General features: G+C 42.6%; 1 protein-coding gene across 8 annotated transcripts in view; it reads right to left on the bottom strand.

Moving 5' to 3' along the window:
* LOC109410678 (protein amalgam) overlaps positions 1-24533 on the bottom strand; it is a 373824-nt gene that overhangs the window by 90998 nt on the left and 258293 nt on the right. For all 8 annotated transcript variants that reach the window (XM_062856460.1, XM_062856461.1, XM_062856459.1 and 5 more), the window contains one exon: positions 11273-11428. In XM_062856460.1, the coding sequence (XP_062712444.1) occupies positions 11273-11428 (156 nt within the window). The remainder of the gene's footprint in view (positions 1-11272; positions 11429-24533) is intronic.

The raw sequence follows: 24533 nt of genomic DNA, 5'->3' as shown, positions 1-24533 counted from the left end.
TTTTAAATCTCGTTATTACAGACAAAAATATAGGAATGTCTAGAGGAATCGTTGGAAGGACAACAATGTTGAACGAATGTGTACGTAAGTGGATATTAAAGTGAGATTCCCGTTCTTCTACGGTCTCCCGAATCGTGCTTGAACTACTAGAAATTGGCGTCAATAATGTATACAATGATTTGTCCAGAAAAGTAAGAACATACTAATTAACCAAACATACATTTGGTCATCTGCAAAATTAATTCCAGGCCCGTGGATTTCTAATTCACATCATTCGACGAAAACCTATCCAGCGTTCAAAAGTGGTGGTGCTTCATTCAGCCGAAAACTTATGCCTGGTTAGTTAGCGTAATAATATTTTCGAATATTTGAGCTAAATAGTTTGGCTGTTGCTCTCTTTCAATTCCCCATCACATGCGTCCATCACATCCTAGCCCCTCCCCCTTTTGATAACCCGTTTCACAATCACTTAGTCGAGCTCGCGTCTGTGTGTGAGGGTACAAGAGTTGCTGCTCATATAGCATGAACAGGCACAATAGAGTCGGTAGCCTCGATTCCCTCTCTTGTTTTGCCGCCCTTCCGTGTGATCATTTTCGAAAATGAATTTCTATGCCAGTTGGCCAGTGGTTCTCAAACTGTGGATTAGTTGCCAAGGATAAACCATCGTGAACTTATATGGAAGAAGTGCAACCTGTTTATGGCATTCCATAAAGAATTCCACCTGGGAGCGGACCTGGTGTGATGGCTAGAACACTTGACTATAACGCCGAGGACCTGGGATCGAATCCTACTCCCGACAAACTCGCAAATTGTGAGTTCTTCCTTCGGAAGGGAAGTAAAACGTGGGTCCCGAGATGAAAAAAGGGCTAAAAATCTCGTTAATACAGACAAAAAAAAGAATTCCAAAGAAATTCCTTATCAAATTCAACTTTTCAGATATGAAAACGAAATCTTCCTTCAAAGTAAATTTAGAAACTTCATATATATTTGTTGAATTTAATTTTGAAACGGTTGGATCAAAATACTGAATAAAAAAATTCCGACTTTTAAAAAACGTCACCGCTCTTAAACCTTTGAGAACCCCCTACCGGGCTAAGAACCAGGAACAACCAAGGGGAGTGAGAAATCGTGTTTATTTTATGCTATCTAAATTTCCATATTTTGCCCGTCCAGTCGAGCATCAACAGCCAGCAGTGCACCGAACGCATGCATCGTGCATGCAACATGGGGCCAATGATAATGGTAATTACATTTCAAATAATTATTTTGCAGTTTGTGTTTGATTGTGGTGACCACTAGCTAGCACTAGCCGGCATCTACCGGTGCAAATAACACGGATCGTTTATGTGGTGGTTGGTGGCTGTGCGGGAAGTTGGTTAGAGGTCAGAAGATCGTTTGCTATATTTTTGGTAAAATATACTTTTGAAAATGGCTGGTGTGGCTTTCGAAAAACAACCAACTATCAAACTGCGGGCTGCCAGTAAGAGTGCTGTACTTGACATGAAATTACACCAGCAATACCGTTTAGACAATTGGCAGTTTATTGTGAGGCGGACGCAATATGGGAAAATGTATTTTTTTTTTCGTTTTTGAACTAAGCAGGGACGCATAAAGCTCAGTTATACATTAGCTTAATAACACATTTATTTCCACTCTAAATTCAGTAGCTTTATCCTGCAGATACACGTGCACAGTGGTCTGTTAAGTGTTCAGAAATTTACTCAAAAAATGTATAGATGTTGTCACAAGTTCACCTTATTCGACACATCCTTAATTCATCAAGGAAATCTAAAGATTACATCCGTATGTTTTCCCCAAATAATAACTAATCTTTGAACTCAGTAGAAAATTCCACAGCATTTCCAGTATTCCAGTAAAATACTGCGATTATGAGTTCCCACCGCGAACATGAGTCGTCACCAGTGTGGTAACTCACAAGAAACTCACCACAGCACCATGATGAACGATTCCATCCGCGTCACGATTTTGTGCGCATGTTCCAGAATACCACAGAGAACAGACACACGGGAAAAAATCCGCTGCTTGAAACCTGCTAAATGAGTCATGATTTCGCGTAAAATGTGTGTTTTCATGTTATAAACATACACCACAAAAAAGGTAATAATTTCATGACTCATGTTGCCGTAACGTCACCTTGGTCACGTTTTTCATATTTATTGACAAAAATTTGTAAGTTAAGTCATGATATCATGCCCATGAATACCAGAACTATTAACTAGATTTATAAAACCAGAAGCGGTATTCATAGAACTAGTAGTTGTCATTTATGGTTCCAGTTTTATTAGCGAAATTTGGTAAGTCGGTTCATATTATCATGAAGTACATACTCAAACTATGAACTAAATTTATGAAAGCTTGAGCATTACTCATGGTGCAAGTATTTGTCATTTATGGTACTGGATCGATTTGCGAAAAATGGTAGTACTGGTCATGTTATCATAAAGCATGTTCTAAATTTATTACCTAATGTTATAAAAACATAAGCAGTATGCATGATTCTGGTATTTGTAATTTATATTATCGGATTAATTGGTGCAAAATGGCATTTAAGGTCATGTTATCGTGAAGCACGCGCTCTGAAATCATGAACAAGGTTCCTGAATATCTCTGCTGATGAAGCTGGCCAAAATTTTGTGCCGGAATTGTGCGTGAGCTTGATTGTTCTGCTGCTGATGAAGCTGGCCGGAGTTTTGAGCCAGAATATGGAGTTTTTTCACTTTCAACTTCTGAAATGTAGTTCAATAATTATATAGTTTACTACTATTTAAGTAAGAACAATTCACTACACTTTTTCGAAAACCAAAAAAAATCTCACCGGAAAACACTGCCGCTCACCAAAGGCGCCTTGACAGAAGTGACAAAAATGGCGTAGGTGATTCTGCGCGAGGGTTTGCATAACGTTTACAGTGCCCAAATTCGTTTGTTGTGATTCATGATTTTATGACTCTGCGTTATGTTTATACGACTCAGCGTCTGGTTGAGATGACTCAGCGTCATAGTTTTATGACTCAGAGCCATGCTCAGCCTTATGGTATTCAATTTATGAAAACGAGCTTAATTTTTTCATAACGCTTTTGGCGGCCATGGCTTTTGTTGATGGAATCAGTTATTATTATTTATGATAATCGTTGTTAACGTCACGATATCATGACTTGTAGTTACAATATCATGAAGCGAGAAGTTTTATGATTTCATAACATTTTAGTCATGGATCCGGCAACGATTTTTTTTCCGAGCAGCCAAGTCCATTTCCGAAACTGTGTAAGGAATTTAACGACCATTTGAAATCGGCAACACAAGTGGCAATAGCGTGGCGCTGCAATCGGTTAATTTCCCATACAAATTTAATTCACCACTTGAAATGTTTCAATTCACCACTGACTGTGGTAATATGGTGTTTGGTGACGTTAGCACTCCGTCAAACACTTGGGCGTGATGATCGACGATAAGCTTACCTTCGGTAGCCACCCCAAGTAACACACTTGTCACCGAAGAGTCACGGCGGCGCAGGTTTTTGTTGTGCAGAAGTCACTGTGACTTACTTCTAGCAAGTAAGTGTTTATTTGTTAGAAGCAAGTCACAGTGACTTCTGCGCAACAAAAACCTGCGCCGCCGTGACTCTTCGGTGACAAGTGTGTTACTTGGGACGTCGATTATGCCTGTAAAAGAGCCTCCACAGCTATTGCGGCACTGTCCCGGATGATGTCCAATAGCTCTGCGGTGTACGCCAGTAAGCGCAAGCTTCTGGCTAGTGTTGCTACGTCCATACTTAGGTATGGCGGCCCGGCGTGGGGCACCGCGCTAAGTACTAAATGCTACCGACGGAAGCTGGAAAGTACTTACAGGCTTATGTGCCTGAGGGTTGCGAGCGCGTACCGTACCGTGTCACACGACGCGTTCTGCGTCATTACTGGTATGGTGCCTATCAGCATTCTTATCAGTGAGGACATGGAGATGGAGTGCTTCCAAATGCGCGGCACAAGAGACATACGCAGGACTGCCAGGATGGCCTCTATGGTCAAATGGCAGCGCACGTGGGACAGTTCCGCCAAAGGAAGGTGGACCCATAGGTTGATACCGAGGGTAGATAGTTGGATTAATAGGCGCCATGGGGAAATTACATTCCACCTGACACAGGTCCTTACAGGTCATGGTTGCTTCCGACAGTATCTACACCGTGTCGGGCATGCGGATTCTTCCGAATGCCCAGTGTGCAATGGTTTAGAGGAAACGGCGGAACACGTTTTGTTCGTGTGCCCGCGTTTTCGCACAATGCGTGACCGCATGCTTGCCACATGCGGGGAGGACACAACTCCGGACAATTTTGTCCAGAGGATGCGTAGGGATGAGTTTGGCTGGAACGCCGTTTCAACGGCTATTACCCATATCGTCTGGGAGCTACAGAGGAGGTGGCGCGTGGACTCGGAGAGTGGCTAGTCCAGATGCAGTACAAGAGGTGGTCCAGGGGTTCGAAGTCGGCTTCGTAGGTCATACCGGTGCCCTGCGGTCGAGATCGACCTTTACAGCGATTAAGTGGCCGCGGAGAGGAAATCCCGGTAGCGGTGCTGTTGCGGCGTCGGTCTACTGGGTTGGATCCGAGCCCGCGGTTGGAAAGGGGTCCCCAGCAAGGGTCGGGGCAGGTGGAGACCCTGCTGTCAGCAACCTTCTGGTGCAGCTGATAGGGCCTGAAGGGTATAGTGATACCCTTGCCTTCAGCAGGTCAGATCGGGTTGCACGTGGGCATCAATTCTTGATGTCTGCAAAGCAGTTGGGCGCGGGCGGGGTTGACCCTGCCCGCCTTCCGAGGACAAAGGGACTGGCGAGGACCACTCGGGAAACTGGCTAAGCGCCAGCATGCTACCGTGATGGACTCTCCAAAGCGAGTCATCGATGTTCGTTGCTGCAGGCTACGCAGCTAACCTTGAGGGTGCGATGTGCACTAGCCCCTCTCTGAAGCAATACCTTCTTGATGGTTCCGGAGAGACGTAGGGTTTGGCGACCATAGGAATGGTTTAGTAGGTACACGAGGAGAGAGTAGTCTTGGCTTTTACTTTTGTTGTAGAAGACGGCCTCAGACCTACACTACCCTAACCTTCTGTTAGGGTGTCTGTTGAGCAGATTATCCCCCTATGGTTTAGAAGAAAAAAAAAGGAACTTCCGGTGTTTAATCTCATGAGGCTGCAGAGGTGCCTCAGAGGCAGCGCATTGGAAGCTGTCCGCAGCAATCTACTGCTGTCCAGATCGACTGCTGCAGACCATGTTGAACAAGGTTCATAATATTCCAGCACCAAAAGCAGACCGGTTGGAGACTTTGGTCAATTTTGGCATCATCATTTAGAACCGGGTGGGACATCTGGAAGGCCCAAACTAGCAGGCACATCTGATGAATCCATCGCTGATGAGCGAACTAGTGGAAAAACCGGCTAACAAGCAGTGCGCCGGTTTCGTCGACTTGGGCACCTTCAGCGAGTATATGATGACGATAACTTCGGCGGCCAGTGATGTCACGCAGTTCAGCGACCCAAGGAGGAGGCATATATGAACACCCACTCTTCTTTCCGTTGAGAAGAAGGGAACGCGGAGCACGAGAACCAATCGCAGCGAAGACAAGACTAGGTTGGACTGTGTTCGGCTGCATAGGTGATCCTTCGGAAGTCACTGTATCACCTTCGTTTCACATTTGCGAATGCGTGGAGCTGAAAGGAACCCATGAGCTGGTTGAAAGTTTTTTCTCCGAGGAATATCTGGTCATTGCAGCAGCACATACGCTGGAAGAAAACGAACAGCGTCGCGCAGGAGAGATCCTAGAAACTACCACCGTAAAGCGAGAAGATGGGCGTTTTGAGACTGGTTTGCTGTGGCGCAACGACGTCGTGGAGTTTCATCCGAGCTACGCTATGGCTAAAAGGGGACTAGCTTGTCTTTATCGTCGACTGAAATCCAACCCGGAACTGCTAGCGGACCTGGAATACCAAATGGCAGAATACAAGATTGAAGGATATGCACACAAGGCTACAAAGCAAGTGATCGAAGAATTCAATCCCAAGCAGATATGGTTTTTACCGTTAGGGGGTGTGATCAATCCAAGGAAGCCTGGAAAGGTTCGCATTATTTGGGACGTCACTGCGAAAGTAAACGGCGCATCGTTTAATAGTCTGATGTGCTGATGGGACGGGACCTGTTGACGCCATTGCCGAAAGTATTGTTCCAGTTTCGACAGCGACAGATTGCAGTTGTTGGAGATGTGCGTGAAATGTACCACCAGTTCTTCATCCGTGACGCAGATCGTTCCGCTAAATGCTTCCTGTGGAGCCTGGAGACCTCGCTGGGAGTATTCATTATGGATGCAGCGGCCTTCGGCTCCACCTGTTCTCCGTGTCAGACACAGTTCATTAAGAACATGAATGCGAAGAGCTGGGCGCATGAGTTTCCGGAAGCAGCAGTAGCACTAGTAGAAAACCACTACGTGGATGACGACCTAGATAGAAGGGACACAGCGGAAGAAATGGCAAAACTGGCGACAGATGTTCGAACAGTGCACGCGAAAGCACGATTCGAAATAAGAAATTGGCAGTCAAATTCGGGACAGGTGTTGGCGCATCTTGGGGAACAGCATACATCTCATTGAACGTGTGCTAGGGATGGCCTGGCTTCCCAAGGGAGATGTATTCACCTTCAGAATATCTGTTTCAGAGGAACTGCAGAGATTAGTATCAGGAGATTCAGTGCCTACGAAGAGGAAAATCTTGTGGTTCATTATGAGCCTATATGATCCGATTGGACTAATCTTTCACATGCTGATACATGGACAAACCAGCATACCAGATCAGTGGAGATGTGAAGTTGAATGGGACGATCCAATCCCAGAAAAAGTTAACGAGACATGGAGAAGATTTGTCAGCGTTTTCGGTGAGCTGCACCAGATTCACGCAACTCGCTGCTACTTTCCAGACTAAGAAAAGGGCAGCTGCACATGTTTGTGGATACGAGCTTGTCTGCTATGGCTTGTGCGGCTTTCTTCCGTGGACAAGCACGATGCGCATTGGTGGCTTCGAAGGCAAAGGTAGCTCCGTTGAACCCGCTATCTGTTCCGCGTTTGGAGCTGCAGGCGGCTGCTATTGGTAGCCGCTTAGTGAAGTCCATTGTCGACAGTCCTTCGATAAAAATCCAGAGGAGATTCATCTGGACCGATTCCAACACTGTTCTACTGTGGATTCGGTCGGACGCTCGAAAGTACCGGCCATACGTTGTTGTGCATGTAGGCGAAATCCAACATCGACTCCGACCACTACCTAGTGATGATCAAACTGCGTCCAAAACTCTCCGTCAACAAACATGTACAGCAACAGCGATCGCCACGGTATAACCTAGAGCGACTAAAACAACCGGATGTCGCCTTAGCATACGTGCAGAATCTCGAGGCTGCGTTGACAGCCGAGAGCGAGCTCGATGAGTCCCCTCTAGAGGGCTGCTGAAGTTCAGTGAAAGCAGCCATCAATGACGCAGCCGTGAGCACCATCGAGTACGTGGAACGGAATCGACGGAACGAATGGTTCGACGAAGAGAGCAGAACGGTTTTGGAGGAAAAGAAAGCAGCGTGGGCGGTAATGCTGTAGCAAGGGACCCGACAGAACGTGGAACGTTACAAACAGAAACGGAAACAACAGACCCGCCTCTTTTGGGAGAAAAAGCACCGCCTGGAATGAGCGTAGCGCGAGGAAATGGAACTGCTTAGCCTTTTACAAGAAACACTTAAGTTCTACCTGAAGCTCAACGCATCTCGCAACGGCTTCGTGCCGCGAGCCAAAATATCGAAGGATAAGGAAGGAGCCCTCTTGACGGACGGACGTGAGGTGATCGAATGGTGGAAGCAGCACTTCGAACCTGAATGGCGTGGAGAAAGTAGTCACGGGAAACCACGGCAACGGAGGAAACGACCACACCAGTGCAGTGGAGGACGAAAATGAACCAACTCCCACGCTGGGGGAAGTTAAGGATGCCATTCACCAGCTCAAAACCAACAAAGCAGCTGGTAAGGATGGTATCGCAGCTGAACTTATTAAGATGGGTCCAGAAAATTTGGCCACCTGTCTGTACCTGTCAGCATTCACAAGGAAGACGACCATTTGGAATGTGAGAAGATCAGAGCAATCCCTATTTTGAATCCTGCTTACAAAGTGATATCCCAGAGCATCTTCTGTCGTCTTTCTCCTAGAACGAATGAGTTCGTGGGAAGTTATCAAGCCGGCTTCATCGATGGCCGGTCGACAACGGACCAGATCTTCAACGTACGACAAATCCTCCAAAAATTCCGTTAATACCAGGTCCCAATGCATCACCTATTCATGGATTTCAAAGCGGCATACGACAGTATCGACCGCACAGAGCTATGGAGAATCATGGACGAAAACGGCTTTCCTGGGAAGTTGACTAGCCTGAGTAAAGCAACGATGGACGGTGTGCAAAACTACGTAAGGATTTCCGGTGAACTATCCAGTTCATTCTAATCTCGCCGGGGACTGCGACAAGGTGATGGACTCTCATGCCTACTCTTCAACATCGCTCTGGAAGGTGTGATGCGACGAGCCGGGCTCAACAACCGGGGAACGATTTTCACACTATCCGGTCAATTTGTGTGCTTTGCGGACGAAATGGACATTATTGCCAGAACATTTGGAATGGTGGCAGAGCTGTACACCCGCCTGTAATGCGAAGCAGCAAAGGTCGGACTGGTGGTGAATGCCTCAAAAGCAAAGTACATGCTGGTAGGCGGAACCGAACACGACCGGATCCGTCTGGGTAGTAATGTTTCGATAGACGGGGATACTTTCAAGGTGGTGGAGGAATTCGTCTACCTCGGATCCTTACTGACGGCTGACAACAACGTGAGCCGTGAAATTCGGAGGGGCATCATCAGCGGAAGTCGGGCCTACTACGGGCTCCAGAAGAAACTCCGGTCGAAAAAGATTCACCCACGTACCAAATGCACCATGTACAAAACGCTAATAAGACTGGTGGTCCTCTATGGACACGAGAGTCTTCAAGCGACGCGTGCTAAGGACGATCTTCGGCGGTGTGCAGGAGAACGGTGTGTGGCGGAGAAGTATGAACCACGAGCTCGCTGCACTTTATGGCGAACCCAGCATCCAGAAGGTGGCCAAAGCCGGAAGGATACGGTGGGCAGGGCACGTTTCAAGAATGCCGAACAACAACCCTGCAAAGCTGGTGTTCGCTACAGATCCGGCTGTCAAAAGCAGGCGTAGAGCGCAGAGAACACGATGGACGGACAGCCACAAACCGTGAATTGGGGCGTACTATTGTTGACAATTTTGACGTTATTCGGCACCACTGTGCAACGCGTGCATTGAAACAGATGTTAGCAGAAATTCGCATTCGTATAAAAGTTATAATGGAAATTTTCCACCCAGTGAACGACTTGCGCTAAGTTTCCCTGCACCCGCACACGCATTCAACATCGTTTCCACCAACACAATAACCATCATCATCGTCATCATCCTCATCATAGCGAGCGGAGTGCATAGCTCCATAATTGAATAGAGAGACGAAAGATATGCACGTTAATGAGCGAATTAAAATGCACTTAACATTCGTATTCATAATTCGCTCGGCTTTTCCTTCTGGCAGCGCAACCAGCAGCGCAGCGGCTCGGTATAGTTGGTAAGTTTTTTTTTTCTATCCACGAAAACTCTTCCAGCGAGTGTGGCTTCGAATGCCACCAGTCGGAATGCTACCGCGGAAGGATCATAAAAGGCTAACTACTGGAAGTGTTAATTATGAGTGCTTTTTAGTCGGTTGAAGTACCGACTGGCGTGGGAGAGCAGCTTGTTCCATACCCCTCTAGGCCAAAAGGGCTACGCGGTAGGTAAAATCTCTTCCTGGCAAATTACTGCACCAGTCAATAAAACTGATTCGCTATGTAATTTCTAATTAGCAAATCGTTTCGCCATTATTGCCGATGTAGAACGACGGCCACGCTTAAAATTCAATTTGATGTCATTACAACGTTTGTGTCCGTTGTCGTCTGGTTCGCTTCTGGTTTTCACCATAGCACTGCAGCAGTTCATTGGAACTTAATTTAATTAGGTTGGATTGTCGCTGGATTGCTTTTTCAAATCAAATGGAACTTTTTTTTGTGCATTGACCGATTTACGTGAATGTGTTTAACCGCTGGACGGTAGTCCCTTCGCGTTTGAAACGCTCAAACCTTGTTTCGTAATGTTTTCCTTTAATCCGATTTGTATCAACCAGATCTCCAAAAAGTCATCTTTTCAATCGTCCACTATCCTTTGATCTCAGCGCTGCTCGAAAAAATACCAATCTACGTTCGAAAACACCAGATCAATCATCTCGGCAGCAGCGCTGTTCTCTATGCCTGGATCTTCTCGTGCTGCGAAGCAAGGATTACACTAGTTTACAAAATAAAACGAAAGTCGTGAACTTCTGTCAACGACCAAAATTTTTGAAGCATAATTTAGCGCTGATTTCGAAACCGTGCTTCAAAAAAATTAAAGTAGAACAGTTTTTGAGTTTTAGCTCAATATCGAGTTTCACAACTTTTTAAAATATGGAATTTAATAAAATTCAAATATCTTGCATTTTGTTCAACCAATTTTAAATCTTTTTCCATAAATTAAAAGCTGAACATAATACCATTCGATCATCTGAATGCAGGTTTTGCGTCAGACTGATGAAATTCAAGATATTGACGAGTCTTGGGGACGATCTCCTTGAATTTTAGCAAATTTAACAAAAAAAATATATGAAGAAATGTATTTTTTTCAATAAGAAAAAATCAATTTAATAATTCTTTCTCAACGTTTATTTGACATATCATATGTAGACGAGTTACAGTAAAAAAATTCAGCTCAATCGGAGCATTGATTATGGAGAATGAGATGTGTGAAGTGAGTGACGTTGCTTAAAAATAGAACAAAAATCGTTTTCAAATCATCAACCTTGTATGGAAAGTCGAAAAAATTTCCGCTCTACTGTATTTTTTTTCCTTCGCGTTTTCGAACTCAGGGCATGATTCTACACCAAAAACGATTATCAGCTTACCGAGTCCAAAATTGCTGTAAACTAGTGTTATGGTATAATTATTTAGCTGCAACTGCAAACCACAATTGCACGAACCAACCTCCACGTAACTTCACCATTATTGAAGCCCAGAAAAGTTTTCCGATATGTACATGAGAGTACGCCCTCAACCCCCTTCTTCCCCCGTACTCACCCAGATTATCTACCTCGCACGGTAGCGTGATCGTATCGCCAATGACGGCCCTTATCGACTGGGACCGGGAGGTGAACTTGGGCTGAATCATCGGTGGGTTGTCGATAAAGTCTGGATCTGACAGCGGATCGGACAGCGAGTTACCGTACGATGTGCCTGTGGAAGAGAAGAACCGGCGCGCCGGGCGGAGAACAGAATGGAAGGTGGTTAGTGGGAAAAATTCAGAAAATCAGAACAACGATTTGAAACGAAAACGAAACGTCAATCAGGAAGGTTTTCGGTATCGGTTTTTTGCGGCGGTTATATGTAGTTGGAATTGGGTGAAATGATTGCTTAGTGAGGTTTCGCTAGAGAAGGGGTAGTCAATCATCATGTACATACAATGGTTTTCAACTGGCAACGCAATACGGCATCGCAAATGTATAGTTGATAGTTTAGTCAAGATATATTAGAAATGTTTAGCTCAAAATATCATGTTCAAGATAGCACAAACATGAGTATATGAGAATACCAGTACAATTCGTAGTTACTACAGGCATACTTCGATTATATAGACCCTCGATTTTATGTACTTCGGTTTTATGTACATTTTTCATGGTGAAATTTTGTATATCCGATCAGTTTAAAACTTGCAGTGTGCAGTATGATGACTTATAATGCAGAGGTTTCTGCCTTTTGACACACGGAGAACTTCAGATCCATTGATTTGTGGAGCACCCATAATAGGGCACTGCACTGTTTTGATTTTGTATGGGATTTTGAAATTTCTTGGCCTTGTTGTTTACAAAATTTCTGTAAGAGTGAAAGAAAAGGAGAGAATTTCATGCAGTGCCCTATAGTGCCAAAGCGTATCTCATTACATACTAAGCCTAATTCCATAAAAAGTTCATAATTATTATTATTATTATTATTATTATTATTATTATTATTATTATTATTATTATTATTATTATTATTATTATTATTATTATTATTATTATTATTATTATTATTATTATACAGTTGTGATGATTCAGGAACCGCCTAACTATACTACAGGTTCCAAGAATCACCGCTTTCAGGATGCTGTTCAGGTCCTTCTTCAATTCCAGCTCGTCTAGGGACCTCAGGAGAGATTTAGGGACAACTCCGGTTGCCGAGAGGACAACCGGAACTATACGGACGTCCTCCAGGTGCCACATCTGCTTCAACTCCTCCGCTAGGTCGTGGTACTTGGTTATCTTGCCGGAGAACGTTGATTGGACATTATGGTCTAACGGTACAGCGATGTCGATGAGAGTTACTCGCTTCATCTTTTTGTCGAAAACCACAATGTCAGGCCGGTTGGCACGAATGAGGACGTCCGTAATGATCTCGCGATCCCAGTACAGCTTTATGCAACTATTTTCCAGAACCGGGTCCGGCTGGTACTTGTAGTAGGGTACAAATCTGTCGACCAAGTTGTGCTTTAAAGCAAGCTGTTGGTGCACAATCTTGGCAACTTCGTTGTGACGATCGAGGTAAGCTGATCCAGCTAACACTGAACAGCCTGCAACGACATGCTCGATCGTTTCTCCTACTGAATTACACTTCCTACAACGGTCCTCCACGTCCTCGTGCAATATGTACCGCCGATAGTTCTTCGTCGCAATAATCCGGTCCTGGATGGCTACCATGAAACCTTCTGTTTCTGAGAACAGGTCACCCCGCACCAGCCACGCGTTTGACGCCGCCTTATCGATGTGCTCGAGTTCCAGTTGATGGGGGTGCGTCCCATGCAACTCCTTTTGCTTCCACGTTACGATCATCTCGTCGACGGTCTTGATGTCGCAGTTCAGCTGATAATCCTCCTGCGCCAGATGCAGGGCGCTGTAACCGTGGTCAGCTTCACATACAGTGCGGTACATTTCGTGACGGTTCTGGCTTTCTACGAAATATGCCCGCAGCTGCTGGATCTGGGAGACACATAGTGCCTGGATATCGGTGACGCCTCTTCCTCCTACTGCGCGTGGCAGGGTGACTCTCTCAATGGACGACTTTGGATGGCGCATGCGGTGCTTGGTGAACGCCACTCGTACTGCTCGTTCTAACGCCTCGTGGTCAGTCTTGGTCCACTTTACCACCCCAAAGCTGTAGGTCAACAGGGGCACAGCAAACGTGTTGATCGCCTTCACCTTGTTGCCGGCTGACAGAAAGCTCCTCAGAACACAGTTGACACGATGCAAGAACTTGTCCTGCAGTTCCTTCTTGATCGCTGTGTGGCGAATACCTCTCAGTTGCAGGAAGCCGAGGTATTTGTACGCTTCGCCTTCAACCATATTCCGAATCTCCTCCTGTTCGTTGACGCGGAAACAGCTGGCGTCCACTACTTGACCCCGGCGAAGATGGACTAACCGACATTTGTCAATTCCAAACTCCATCCGGATATCGTTGCTGAACACCGTCACAAGCTGCAACAGTTGATGCAGCCTCTGTATTGATTCCGCAAACAGCTCCAGGTCGTCCATAAAGAAGGTGTGGGTTATTCTTGTTCTCCTTCCCCCACTTTTCAGTTGGTAGCCATAGTTGCATTGGTTGAGTGCTCTGCTGAGGGGGTTCATCGCAAGGCAGAACCATAGCGGACTAAAAGTATCGCCTTGAAACATCACCTTTCGGATGCTGAGAGTTCTGGACCGCAACACAGCTGTTCCGTCGGTGATTTGTAGGGACGTGCTCCACATCCCCATCGCGTGTTGCATCAGCCTGATGACGTTCCCGTCTACCTTGTACAACTGCAGCACCTTAAGAAGGTACGAGTGCGGCACTGAGTCGTACGCCTTCTTGTAGTCGATGTACGCCATGCTCAGGTTCCTCTGCTTTTCGGTGGCTTGACCCACAATGACTGCGTCTATGATGACCTGGTCTTTGCAGCCTTGCGTGTTTTTGCGACACCCTTTTTGTTCCTCGGTCATCACGTTGTTGGCATCGCAGTGGGCTTGTATCCTACTCGCTATTACCGACGACAGCACTTTGTACAGACTTGAAAGGCACGTTATTGGTCTGTACTTTGCTGGGTCTGCTGTGTTTTGGTCCTTCGGCAGAAGATAAGTGATACCCCTGATAATGAACTCTGGTAGCTGCGTGGGGTCTTCTAGCACCATGTTGAAGCATTCCGCCATCCGCCCGTGAATCGTCGTGAGTTTTTTTATACCAAAAATTGTGCACGAAATCGGGTCCTGGTGCAGCCCAATTTCTGGTATACCGGGTAGCTTCACGTATATCCTGGGCGGTTACTACGACCGCGGTCATGTCTCCAACTTCATTACACTGTCGCTCTTCTTCTGCTAACCACATCCCATCGTTGCTGTGCTGGACAGGGTTCTCCCATAGATTGGCCCAGAACTATGTGACGTCGCCAATCTCCGGAAGGCCCTGTTCATAATCAGGCTTGTCGTTTTGGATGCAGTTGTAGAACTCCCTTTCGTTAATGTTGAACATCCGGTTTTGTTCTTTCCGCTTCGAACATTCTCCATAACGCCGCAATCGTTTCGCAAGAGCACTCAGCCGCTGTACATGGGTGTCGAGGATCTCCGTAACGTTGACTTCTGTGAGATCTCGGAGTTCTGCGGGCTTCACAATTTCAGTAACATAACGAACTAGCCTCGTTGATCGAATCCCCTGCTTGTACTGTGTTGATCGACCAATCTTGGTCCGCAATGTAGCGATCCGGTTCTCCAAACGTCGCATCCACGCGGGTTTCTGTGTGCTGGGGCGTGTGCGACCTTCACCGTCGCCTTGCGGGCGCGTCCGTAATCCCAGCGTCTTGACAACAGCAACCGCAGCTGAATACACCGTGAACTGCAGAGGGATCTCTCGTTGAACATTTCCAGCATCCCTGATCTGCCGGACATGTCCGTCTCCATCCTCGTGCAGACAAAATAGCAGCGAATCACGTACATGTTCATCTCCCTCGTCCACATGATCCGCTGCCGTCGGCCGCCTGCTAACGTGAGTGACTGACGTCGATCAGCCACAGCAACATTGGCAGGTGCAGCATGGCCTTGGTGATTGCTATTGCTGCCGTTTCTGCTCTGCGTTCGTGGTACGGGCTGTGCCCGTTGACTGGAAGGCCGCTCTTGCACCACTTCCTCTTCCAGCCGCTGGCCGCTCGCTCTGTCCCCCGTTCCAGGACCAGCTCCAGTAGGGGCTCCCTCCTCGGGCGATCGCATTCTTCTATTTCGTCTTGCTCGTGTCTCCATTATGGGTGTGCTTTCATTCCCGGAAGCTACGGGTTCTGCATTGGCATTTACTCCAAGTACAGGGTCGTTTGGCCGCATTATGATCAAAATATTTCAGAGGTAGTTTTTGACATTCTTACTATCAGTATGATTATAAGTAGTATTTACTTCTTTTAATCATAGGATATTCCTTTAAGTTTTGACATTCAAGGATTAGTTGGCGTTAAAACTGCCAATAATCAAAGATTTTTCCTTCTTTGAATCATAGGCTGTTCTTTCCAGTTTTACTGATGTGCGGAACAGTGGCATGGTCACTTAAGTTCATCAATCATTTTTCGGCCAAACGGCGTTCGGCCAAATGGCGTTCGGCCAAATGACCCGGAACCGATTTTCTGACAGAATCACTCGAAAAATATGTGATGGAATTCCTAGGGCAGTTTCTGTAGGAATCCCTGCAGAAATTCCCTGAATAGATCTCACATTAAAAAAAATTCCCTGGAGGAATTTCTAAAGAAATCTCAGGATCCCTGGCGCAATCCTCGGAAAAAAAAATTCAAAGTATCCCCAGTACAAATGTTTGAAGGAACATTTGAAAAATTTTCTGAAAAAAAAACTCCTGAATAGGGTAACGAACCACTTGAGCAGTGGCCGGCATTTTGGGCACTTTTCGCTATAACTCAGTCAATTCCAAACCAATTGACTTAACATTTTGTACACGGCTGGATACTATACGTATCTCATCGCGTTCCAAAAATTGTGTCAATTCGTTCGAAATTGGCTAAGTTATAGCGGAAAATCCCCAAAATAGGAGCTCTGCCGAGATGGTTCCACTACCCTATGAAAGAATTCTCTGTAGACATTTCTGAATATATGTCTAAAGAAATATCTGAAGGAATCTTTGAATGAATTTTTGAAAGAATGCCTGGAAGAATTTCTGGTCAAATTCATGAATGAAAATGGAGGATTTGAAGAAGTAAATCTAGGTAGATGCTTTCAAAGAATTCTTTATGAAAATATTAGAACAGGAAGAATTTCTAAGCAAATCCCTGAAGACAGTTTTCGAATAAATCCATGGAATATTATTTGAAAGAATCTGTCAAGGAATTTTCCGAATCCGAAGACATTTTGCTAGATTTTCTAAGGGAATCTCTAATACATTCTCCAAACGAGTTCCTAGAAAAAATCTTAATAAATATCTAGAGGAATTTCTGAAGAAATCCCGGGAGAATTTATCAAACAATCTCGGAAATGATTTGATAAACATAATGGAGGAATTGATGAAGCAATTCATGGCAGATTTCGTAAAATAATTATTTGTGACACTTCTGGAGGAACCACGTGGATGATTTTCTGGAATAATCTGTACCATGATGATTTGATTTGGAAAGATTTCTTCGGAGAAAGTCCTAATAAAGTTGAAAATGCAGGGCTCACTTACTTTTGAACTATACAATGAAACGGTGACCACGGTGATCTCGTCAGCCGCTCCATATAGATGTGAAATAACAATTTTGTGAGTGACGTTGCTAAGAAAGTTATTGTCACTCCATTGGCGATTCTCTTCCTGGGATGGGACATAGAAATTAACCTCTTATGTCCGGCCTCGAAAGCCTAGGTTAAGCGCCATTGCATGCTCTTTGAAGCGATAAGAAAATATGGCAACTTCTTCCTCGGCTGAACTATAAATAATGGTATTATAATAAGGAAAGGAAGCAGTAAGAATTCTACTGACAGCTTTCCGTGAAATATTTACTGGAAAAATAGCATAACATCAAAGATAAATTATAGATATAAAAAAGCCCGACGCATTAGTTCATCGGCAACTGTTACTGTCTATCATCTATCATATAATGCCCACAAGTTATGCAACCAAGCGAAAATAAACGGTGATCAAAGCAACGAAAAGACCATCTATCACCTTACGCCTGGCATCCACGCATCAATACGTGAATCCTTGCCAAAAATAACCATTTCCCAACAACACTCCGACATCCGCATGACCTTGTGCAGGCACAGAGAACTCAACGGCCTGAAGTGGGCAAGCAATTGCAATCTGAGTTTTCCTTCCATTTCCCGCATTAATCTGCAACCTGATCTAAAACAGAAGTTCACCAAGACTCACATACTGAAGATACCTATGAGTGTGGCTGATATGGCGATACAGGAGTAACCACTACGGAAAGTCATCAAGCTCAAGATCTATTATTTCAGGAATTCCTTCCGAAATCCTCCCATGGACTCTACCTGGTGTTCTTTCACTGATATTCCACGGGATTCCTTCAAGGATTCTTAAACAAAGTCTCCTGGATATTCAGTAGAGATTCCTTCATTGATTTCTCCGCGGATTTTTCAGGGATTTCTTCCGGATTTTCGGATTCTTTCGGAGATTCTACCTCGGGTCCTTCTCGGATTTCCATTATAAGTTTCGCCAGCGATTCGTTGTGAATTTCTCCCGAGATACATGGATTCATCCCTGTGATTCCTTTATCGATTCCTCCCGGGATTGATTTAGAGATTTCCTCTTAGATTTTTTACGGACTCTTCTCGAGACTGCGTCGGAGATTTTTCCTGGATCCTCCTTGGATTTCTCCCGGGATTCCTTGAGGAATTCTTCCTGCAATTTCCTCATTAATTTCTTTCAAATTTCCTTTGTAGATACCTTCCCAGGTTCATTCAGGGAGTCTTTCAATGATTTTTCCGGAATTGCTCAAGGGATTTTTTCTGGAATTGCTTCTAGGTTAAAATCGTTGAGTTTCCATAAATTTCTTTCAACATTTTTTAGCGGAAATCCTTATGTGATTTCCTTCGGGATTCCCTCTTTGATTATTGATTCTTTCCAGTATTTCCCGTGGAATATCTTCAGAGAACTCGCTCAGGATTCCTTAAGGTTTATTTCCCGGCATTCAACCAGGGATTCGATTCGAAACTCCTTCATTGATTCCTCTCGGAATTCCTTTGAGGATATCTTCCAGATTTCTTTCCAGAATTCTACCACTGATCATCATCTTTATTTCCTCCAGGATTCTTATTGTGTTTTTGCCGGGATTCCTTCATAATTTCCACTCGGGATTTAATCATGATTTTCCCAGGTTTTGTCTAGAATTTCGCCAAAGATGTATTTTGGGATTTCTTCCGGTATTCTTTGTGAAATTCCTTCTGGTGTTTCCCCTGGGATTCTTTCAGGGGTTTCACCGGGAGTCTTCCTCTACACAAAATGACTGCTTTTGAATTTCTATCAAGGAATTACTCCCATATTTTTTACAACTTCTTCTTGGGATTCTGCCTGGTTTCTTCTGGGGTTCTTCATGGATTCCTTCCAAAGCTTCAACAGTAGTTGTTACGAGGATTCCTTCATTGAGTTCTCACGTGATTCTTTCGTTGATTCTGTTCAGGTTATCTATAGGAATTTCTCCCGACATTCTTTCAGGGGTTCTTCAGGCATTTTTTCCGGGAATCCTGAAGGGATTTTTCCCAAGATCATTTAGGGATTCCTTCCGCCATTCTTTCATATTTTGCCCCTGATATTTATTTTGGGATCTCTTAATAGTTTCAAGGATTTCTTTTGAGATTATTAAATGATTTTTAAATTCGGAATTAATTTCCTACTTTCCCCTGGGATTCCTTTCAGGATCCTGTTGAAAATTTCTTTAGGATTCTCTCAGAGACTCCTCTAGAGATTCTTACAGGGATTGTTCCCAAGATGCTTTTAGGTATTTGGGCTAGGATTCCTCCTGAATTCTTTCGAGATTTCTCCAGGAGTTTCTTCCGAGAATCGTCTGGGTGCTCCTTCCCGGACTTCATCTGAAATTGATCCCGGGAGACTGTATTACTCCAGATAATATTCCCGGGATACCTGCGAGGATTTATGAACGAGGAGAGGATCGGGTTTAGTGAGGGAGATTTATCGATAATTTAACAAGCCTTGTGTCAAGTATTGGAAAATAAGTTACCAGGGGCAGAAAAATGATCGAATTCGATAAAAAATGAATTGTCTTTTATGTATTCTCCCTTACAAAAAGATCCATTTGAATCTATGGTATGTTGTAATTGATGGTAGGCACTTCTTCCACATTATTAACGTCAGGACTAATCATGATGCCAACATAGACTCAGTCCATTACCAGGTGATAGTATAGCTGCACTCAAAACTCGTAGTCATCAACAATATACGGTACCGACGGCCACGTCGGTACGACTACAACAATCAGAAGTCGACTCAACATACGCGCAGAGTATCGAGGAGGTTGAGCTCGATAAGCAGTGGTGTCATTGTGGTTACTCCAAGTTACTTAGTGAGTAACTAGCCCTTGAGATCGCATCAAAAAATTTTTTAGCTCTCAGTATGAGTGCCCTCGCAAATATAAAAAGAACCTCCATTTTTTATTACTTTGTGCTCTAACACATAGAAGGATTTAACCTTGGCGCACTCATATAATACAAATTATGTCAGAAAAAATGACATCTAATTGTTTTGCTCTTACATCAGAAGGCCGACTCCAAAGTCATGTTATCCTCCATTTGGGACATTTGTGTTATTTGCGCCCTCTTATGTGTTAACATTACAAATTTTGTCTTCTGCTCTCTCAAATATAAGGAAATCTTCTGTGTAATTTTTCATATGTTTGCGCACTCATGAATTTAAGAAAAAATATCCTTTTGAATATTTCAAGCTGAGCGCCCTCGTAGGTGTAAAAAAAGCTTTTTTCTGGATTGCGGAAGTTGGATGTTCCCTTCCTCTTTTCATGGTATAAGAATAACTAGAAAAAACCTCTTTGATATTTTCGATAAAGAAACATTTTACGTTAAATTAAACGTTTTTCTTGCGCTCTTATTCCAAATCATGTAAGAACGAAAAGCAGCTTTATGATTTTGGAAGGGGCGAAGAGCCTCTTATATTATCTTCAGTGATTGCTTATGTGATTATTTTATAAAATTAAATTTAAATATAAGAAAAGTAAACTGTGACATTTTTCAAAATGGTGTGCTCTCCAAATATGACCTTTTCCATACAAGAGAATTTCTTAATACGCCCTTCAATACAATAAAATCACCTTATCATTTTTCTACTTGTTCTGCGCTTTCACAAACCTAGAATAATAATCCATGTATTGTTTTTCCTGCAAAATTTCTCCTCCCAAGTATAAGAAACCGTGTACGATTTTTTGACATCTTGTATGTAAAAACCGATTTAATCCACCTATGGTGAACAGAACCCTTCTTACACTTATTGAAATTATTGTTGTATTATTTGTATTTAACATATTTATTTCGTGCTATTGACCAAAAGTTATAGAAAATATTTGTCATCTAGAGAATTGGATTCCAAAATATCATCATGGACCATGGGCTAAACTACCAGAAATGCCAGACACCTCCTAGAATCTTGTATGGTATATTTAAAAAAATAGATTACATAGTCTGGAATATTGTATCTTTTGTTAACTGCCAAAAGATCTTGAATCGATTTACAAATGGATAAGAAAATCACCGAGATACACTTTGTCTAATATCTCTTAAATATCTCGATTAAATTTGATCCGAAGTACTTGGTATTCATGGTTATGGTGTAGAAAGGACAAAAATGATACATCTACTAAGTTAATCAGTTTTGGCATTAGCTAGTTATTTTGGCTGTCCGGTTCTTGCATTTTTCCCACAATATATAAATTCAAAGCTTTCATTTAACATATTGTTAGTTTTAATAGAATTCCTGTTTATTTGTAATTTGTTATTTATAATTTTGTTGAAAACAATAAGGCGAATACAAATTTTATTTTCACTTGTTGTTTCCCCCCCCCCCCCCCCTTTAAAAATGTTTGGCCGGATTTTGCATTTTGAGGGGGCAGATAAAAAAAATATTTATCAAAATATAGGGTCTTGCTAAAAATTCTTTAACAAAACCGGTGAGTTTTTAATATTTTTCAGATTACATGCTTTATTATTTTTAACCCCCCCCCCCCTCTACCAGCCTAAGAGTGGTGAGACAAAAAGTGAAATAAATATTTGTAACGGCCTAACCTGCTATAGTATACACTATAAATGAGGTCAGCATTATTTATTGAAAAATAATTTCCCATATAATGGTCAAAAACTCATGCAAGATAACAAGTGAATATAATAATAAAATAAAAAAAGATTTAATTGAAATACTCTTCGTAAGATATCTCAGTAATCAAATGTCGATTCGAAATAAAATTTCAGGGCCTTTTACAAGGATATTGCAGCTTTCATTTGGTGCTCAGAGAACCCAAATCGGTTGACAGATGGCTGAGATATTTATTATGGTACCCTTAGTCAAAAATCTCTCAAAAAGTTAACCTGTATTACTCCCAAGTACTCTTTGAAAGATATCTCGGTAACCAAATGTCCAGTCCTAATGAAATTGTATAGGGTTCTACTAGAATGTTGTAGCTTTCATTTGGTGCCAGGAGAACCGAAATCGGTTGACAGACGGCTGAGATATTTATTATGATACACTTGGTCAAAAATCTCAAAAAGTTTAGTTGTATAAATCCTAAGTGCTTTTCGAAAGATATCTCTGTTACCAAATGTCCAATCGAAATAAAATTTCTGGGCGATGTACTAGGATGCAGTAGCTTTCATTTGGTGCCAAGAGAACCCAAATCGGTTGACAAACAGCAGGGATATTTATTATGATGCACTTGGTCAAAAATCCTAAAAAGTTTAGATGTATGACTCATAAGTACTCTTCGAGAGATACCTCGGTAACCAAACGTCCAATCGAAAAAAAAATTCAATAGCGTTCTACTAGGATGTAGTAGCTTTCATTTGCTTCCAAGAGAACTCAAATCGGTTGACAGACTGCTGAGAAACGTGCGTGACTTTTTTTTGTAACGCACATACACACACACACACATACACACATACACACATACACACACACACATACAGACATTTGCTCAGTTCGTCGAGCTGAGTTCATTGGTATATGAGACTCGGCCCTCCGGGCCTCGGATCGAAAATCGGTTTTTCTAGCGATATTTATACCCTTCTTATGGGTGTAAGAAGGGTAAAAAGGCTTTTCCTACATACATTCCGTGATATTTTTGCTACTGTTTATTAAGCTCAAATATTACAAAGAGATAGTAGCTTTTATGTATTTGATGCAATTGCATTTTCATGTAGAGCTAACTTGGGAAACCAGATTTGGTCATAAAAAAGGCTTTTCCTACATACATTCCGTGATATTTTTGCTACTGTTTATTAAGCTCAAATATTACAAAGAGATAGTAGCTTTTATGTATTTGATGCAATTGCATTTTCATGTAGAGCTAACTTGGGAAACCAGATTTGGTCATAAAAAAGGCTTTTCCTACATACATTCCGTGATATTTTTGCTACTGTTTATTAAGCTCAAATATTACAAAGAGATAGTAGCTTTTATGTATTTGATGCAATTGCATTTTCATGTAGAGCTAACTTGGGAAACCAGATTTGGTCATAAAAAAGGCTTTTCCTACATACATTCCGTGATATTTTTGCTACTGTTTATTAAGCTCAAATATTACAAAGAGATAGTAGCTTTTATGTATTTGATGCAATTGCATTTTCATGCAGAGCTCCTTGAGAAACCAAATTTGATCATAAAAAAAGGCTTTTCCTAAATACATTCCGTGATATTTTTGCTACTGTTTATTAAGCTCAAATATAACAAAGAGATAGTAGCTTTTATGTATTTGATGCAATTGCATTTTTATGTATAACTAACTTGTGTAACCAAATATGATCATAAAAAATCTGTTGACAAACGGCTGAGAAATGTATTATGATACATTTTATCAAAAATCTCTCAAAAGCGTAAACTTCATTACTCCTTAGTACTCGTGGAAAGATATCTCGGAAAAAAAATGTCCAAACGGCATAAAATTTAATAGCATACTACTTGGATGCTGTAGCTTTCATTTGATGCTGAGAGAACTCAAATCGATTGACACACGGCTGATTCATTTATTATGAAGCATTTTGTCAAAGACCTCTTAAAAAGTTAAGTTGTATTACTCCAAAGTACTCTCCGAAAGATATCTCGGTTACAAAATGTCCAATCGGAATGAAATTCAAAAGCGTTCTTCTAGGGTGCAGTAGCTTTCGTTTCGAGCCTTAAGAACCCGATTCGGTTGATAGACAGCTGAGAAATTTATGGTGATACACTTTGTCAAAAATATCTAAAATAATTAAGTTGTACTACTCCCTAGCACTCTTTGAAAGATATCGCGGTAACCGAACGTCCAATCAAAATAAAATACAATAGCGTTCTACTAGGATGTAGTAGCTTTCATTTGCTTCCAAGAGAACTCAAATCGGTCAACAGACGGCTGAGAACCGTGAGTGACATTTTTTTATAACATACATACACACACACATACACACACACATACACACACACGCACATACAGACATTTGCTCAATTCGTCGAGCTGAGTTGATTGGTATATGTGACTCGGCCCTGCGGGCCTCGGATCGAAAGTCGGTTTTTCAAGCGGTATTTATACCCTTCTTATGGGTGTAAGAAGGGTAAAAAAATAAATAACCTTTGTGGATTTTCCCATTTTTATTGTAAACTCACAAGTGCATCTGTGGATCCCTTTAGAAATCTCTACAAATGAAAGCAGTATTTGGGGATTCTTTCAGAAATTCGTTCAATTTTCTCAAAGATTATCCCACATTTTTTTCAATTGGTTCTTTACAAAATCTATCATAAAATCATTTGGAAATTGTCACTTGTTTCTCGTTGATATTTCATGAAATTCATACAAAAATCCTCCAGGTATTTGTTAAGGAATTCCTCAGTCAATCAGTGATCGTATAAGATATTGCATAAGATGTTAAAGTGGAGGCAATATGCGTACATTTTACATGCGCCTAAATGGATGCATATGGCCTCCACATAATCATCTTATACAACATCTTACACGATTATTGGTTGTCTGGGTCGTCCAGCGATTCCTTTGGAAAATCTTCCACGGAATTGTAGAGACTGCCTTTAATGCCTTCGGAGATTTCTCCGAGAAATCCATTGATTCCATTGGAAAATTCTTTATTTCCTT

This window comes from Aedes albopictus, chromosome 3, assembly GCF_035046485.1.
Source record: "Aedes albopictus strain Foshan chromosome 3, AalbF5, whole genome shotgun sequence".
NCBI classification, from domain to species: domain Eukaryota; kingdom Metazoa; phylum Arthropoda; class Insecta; order Diptera; family Culicidae; genus Aedes; species Aedes albopictus.
This window is presented reverse-complemented; position numbering and strand designations above follow the sequence as displayed.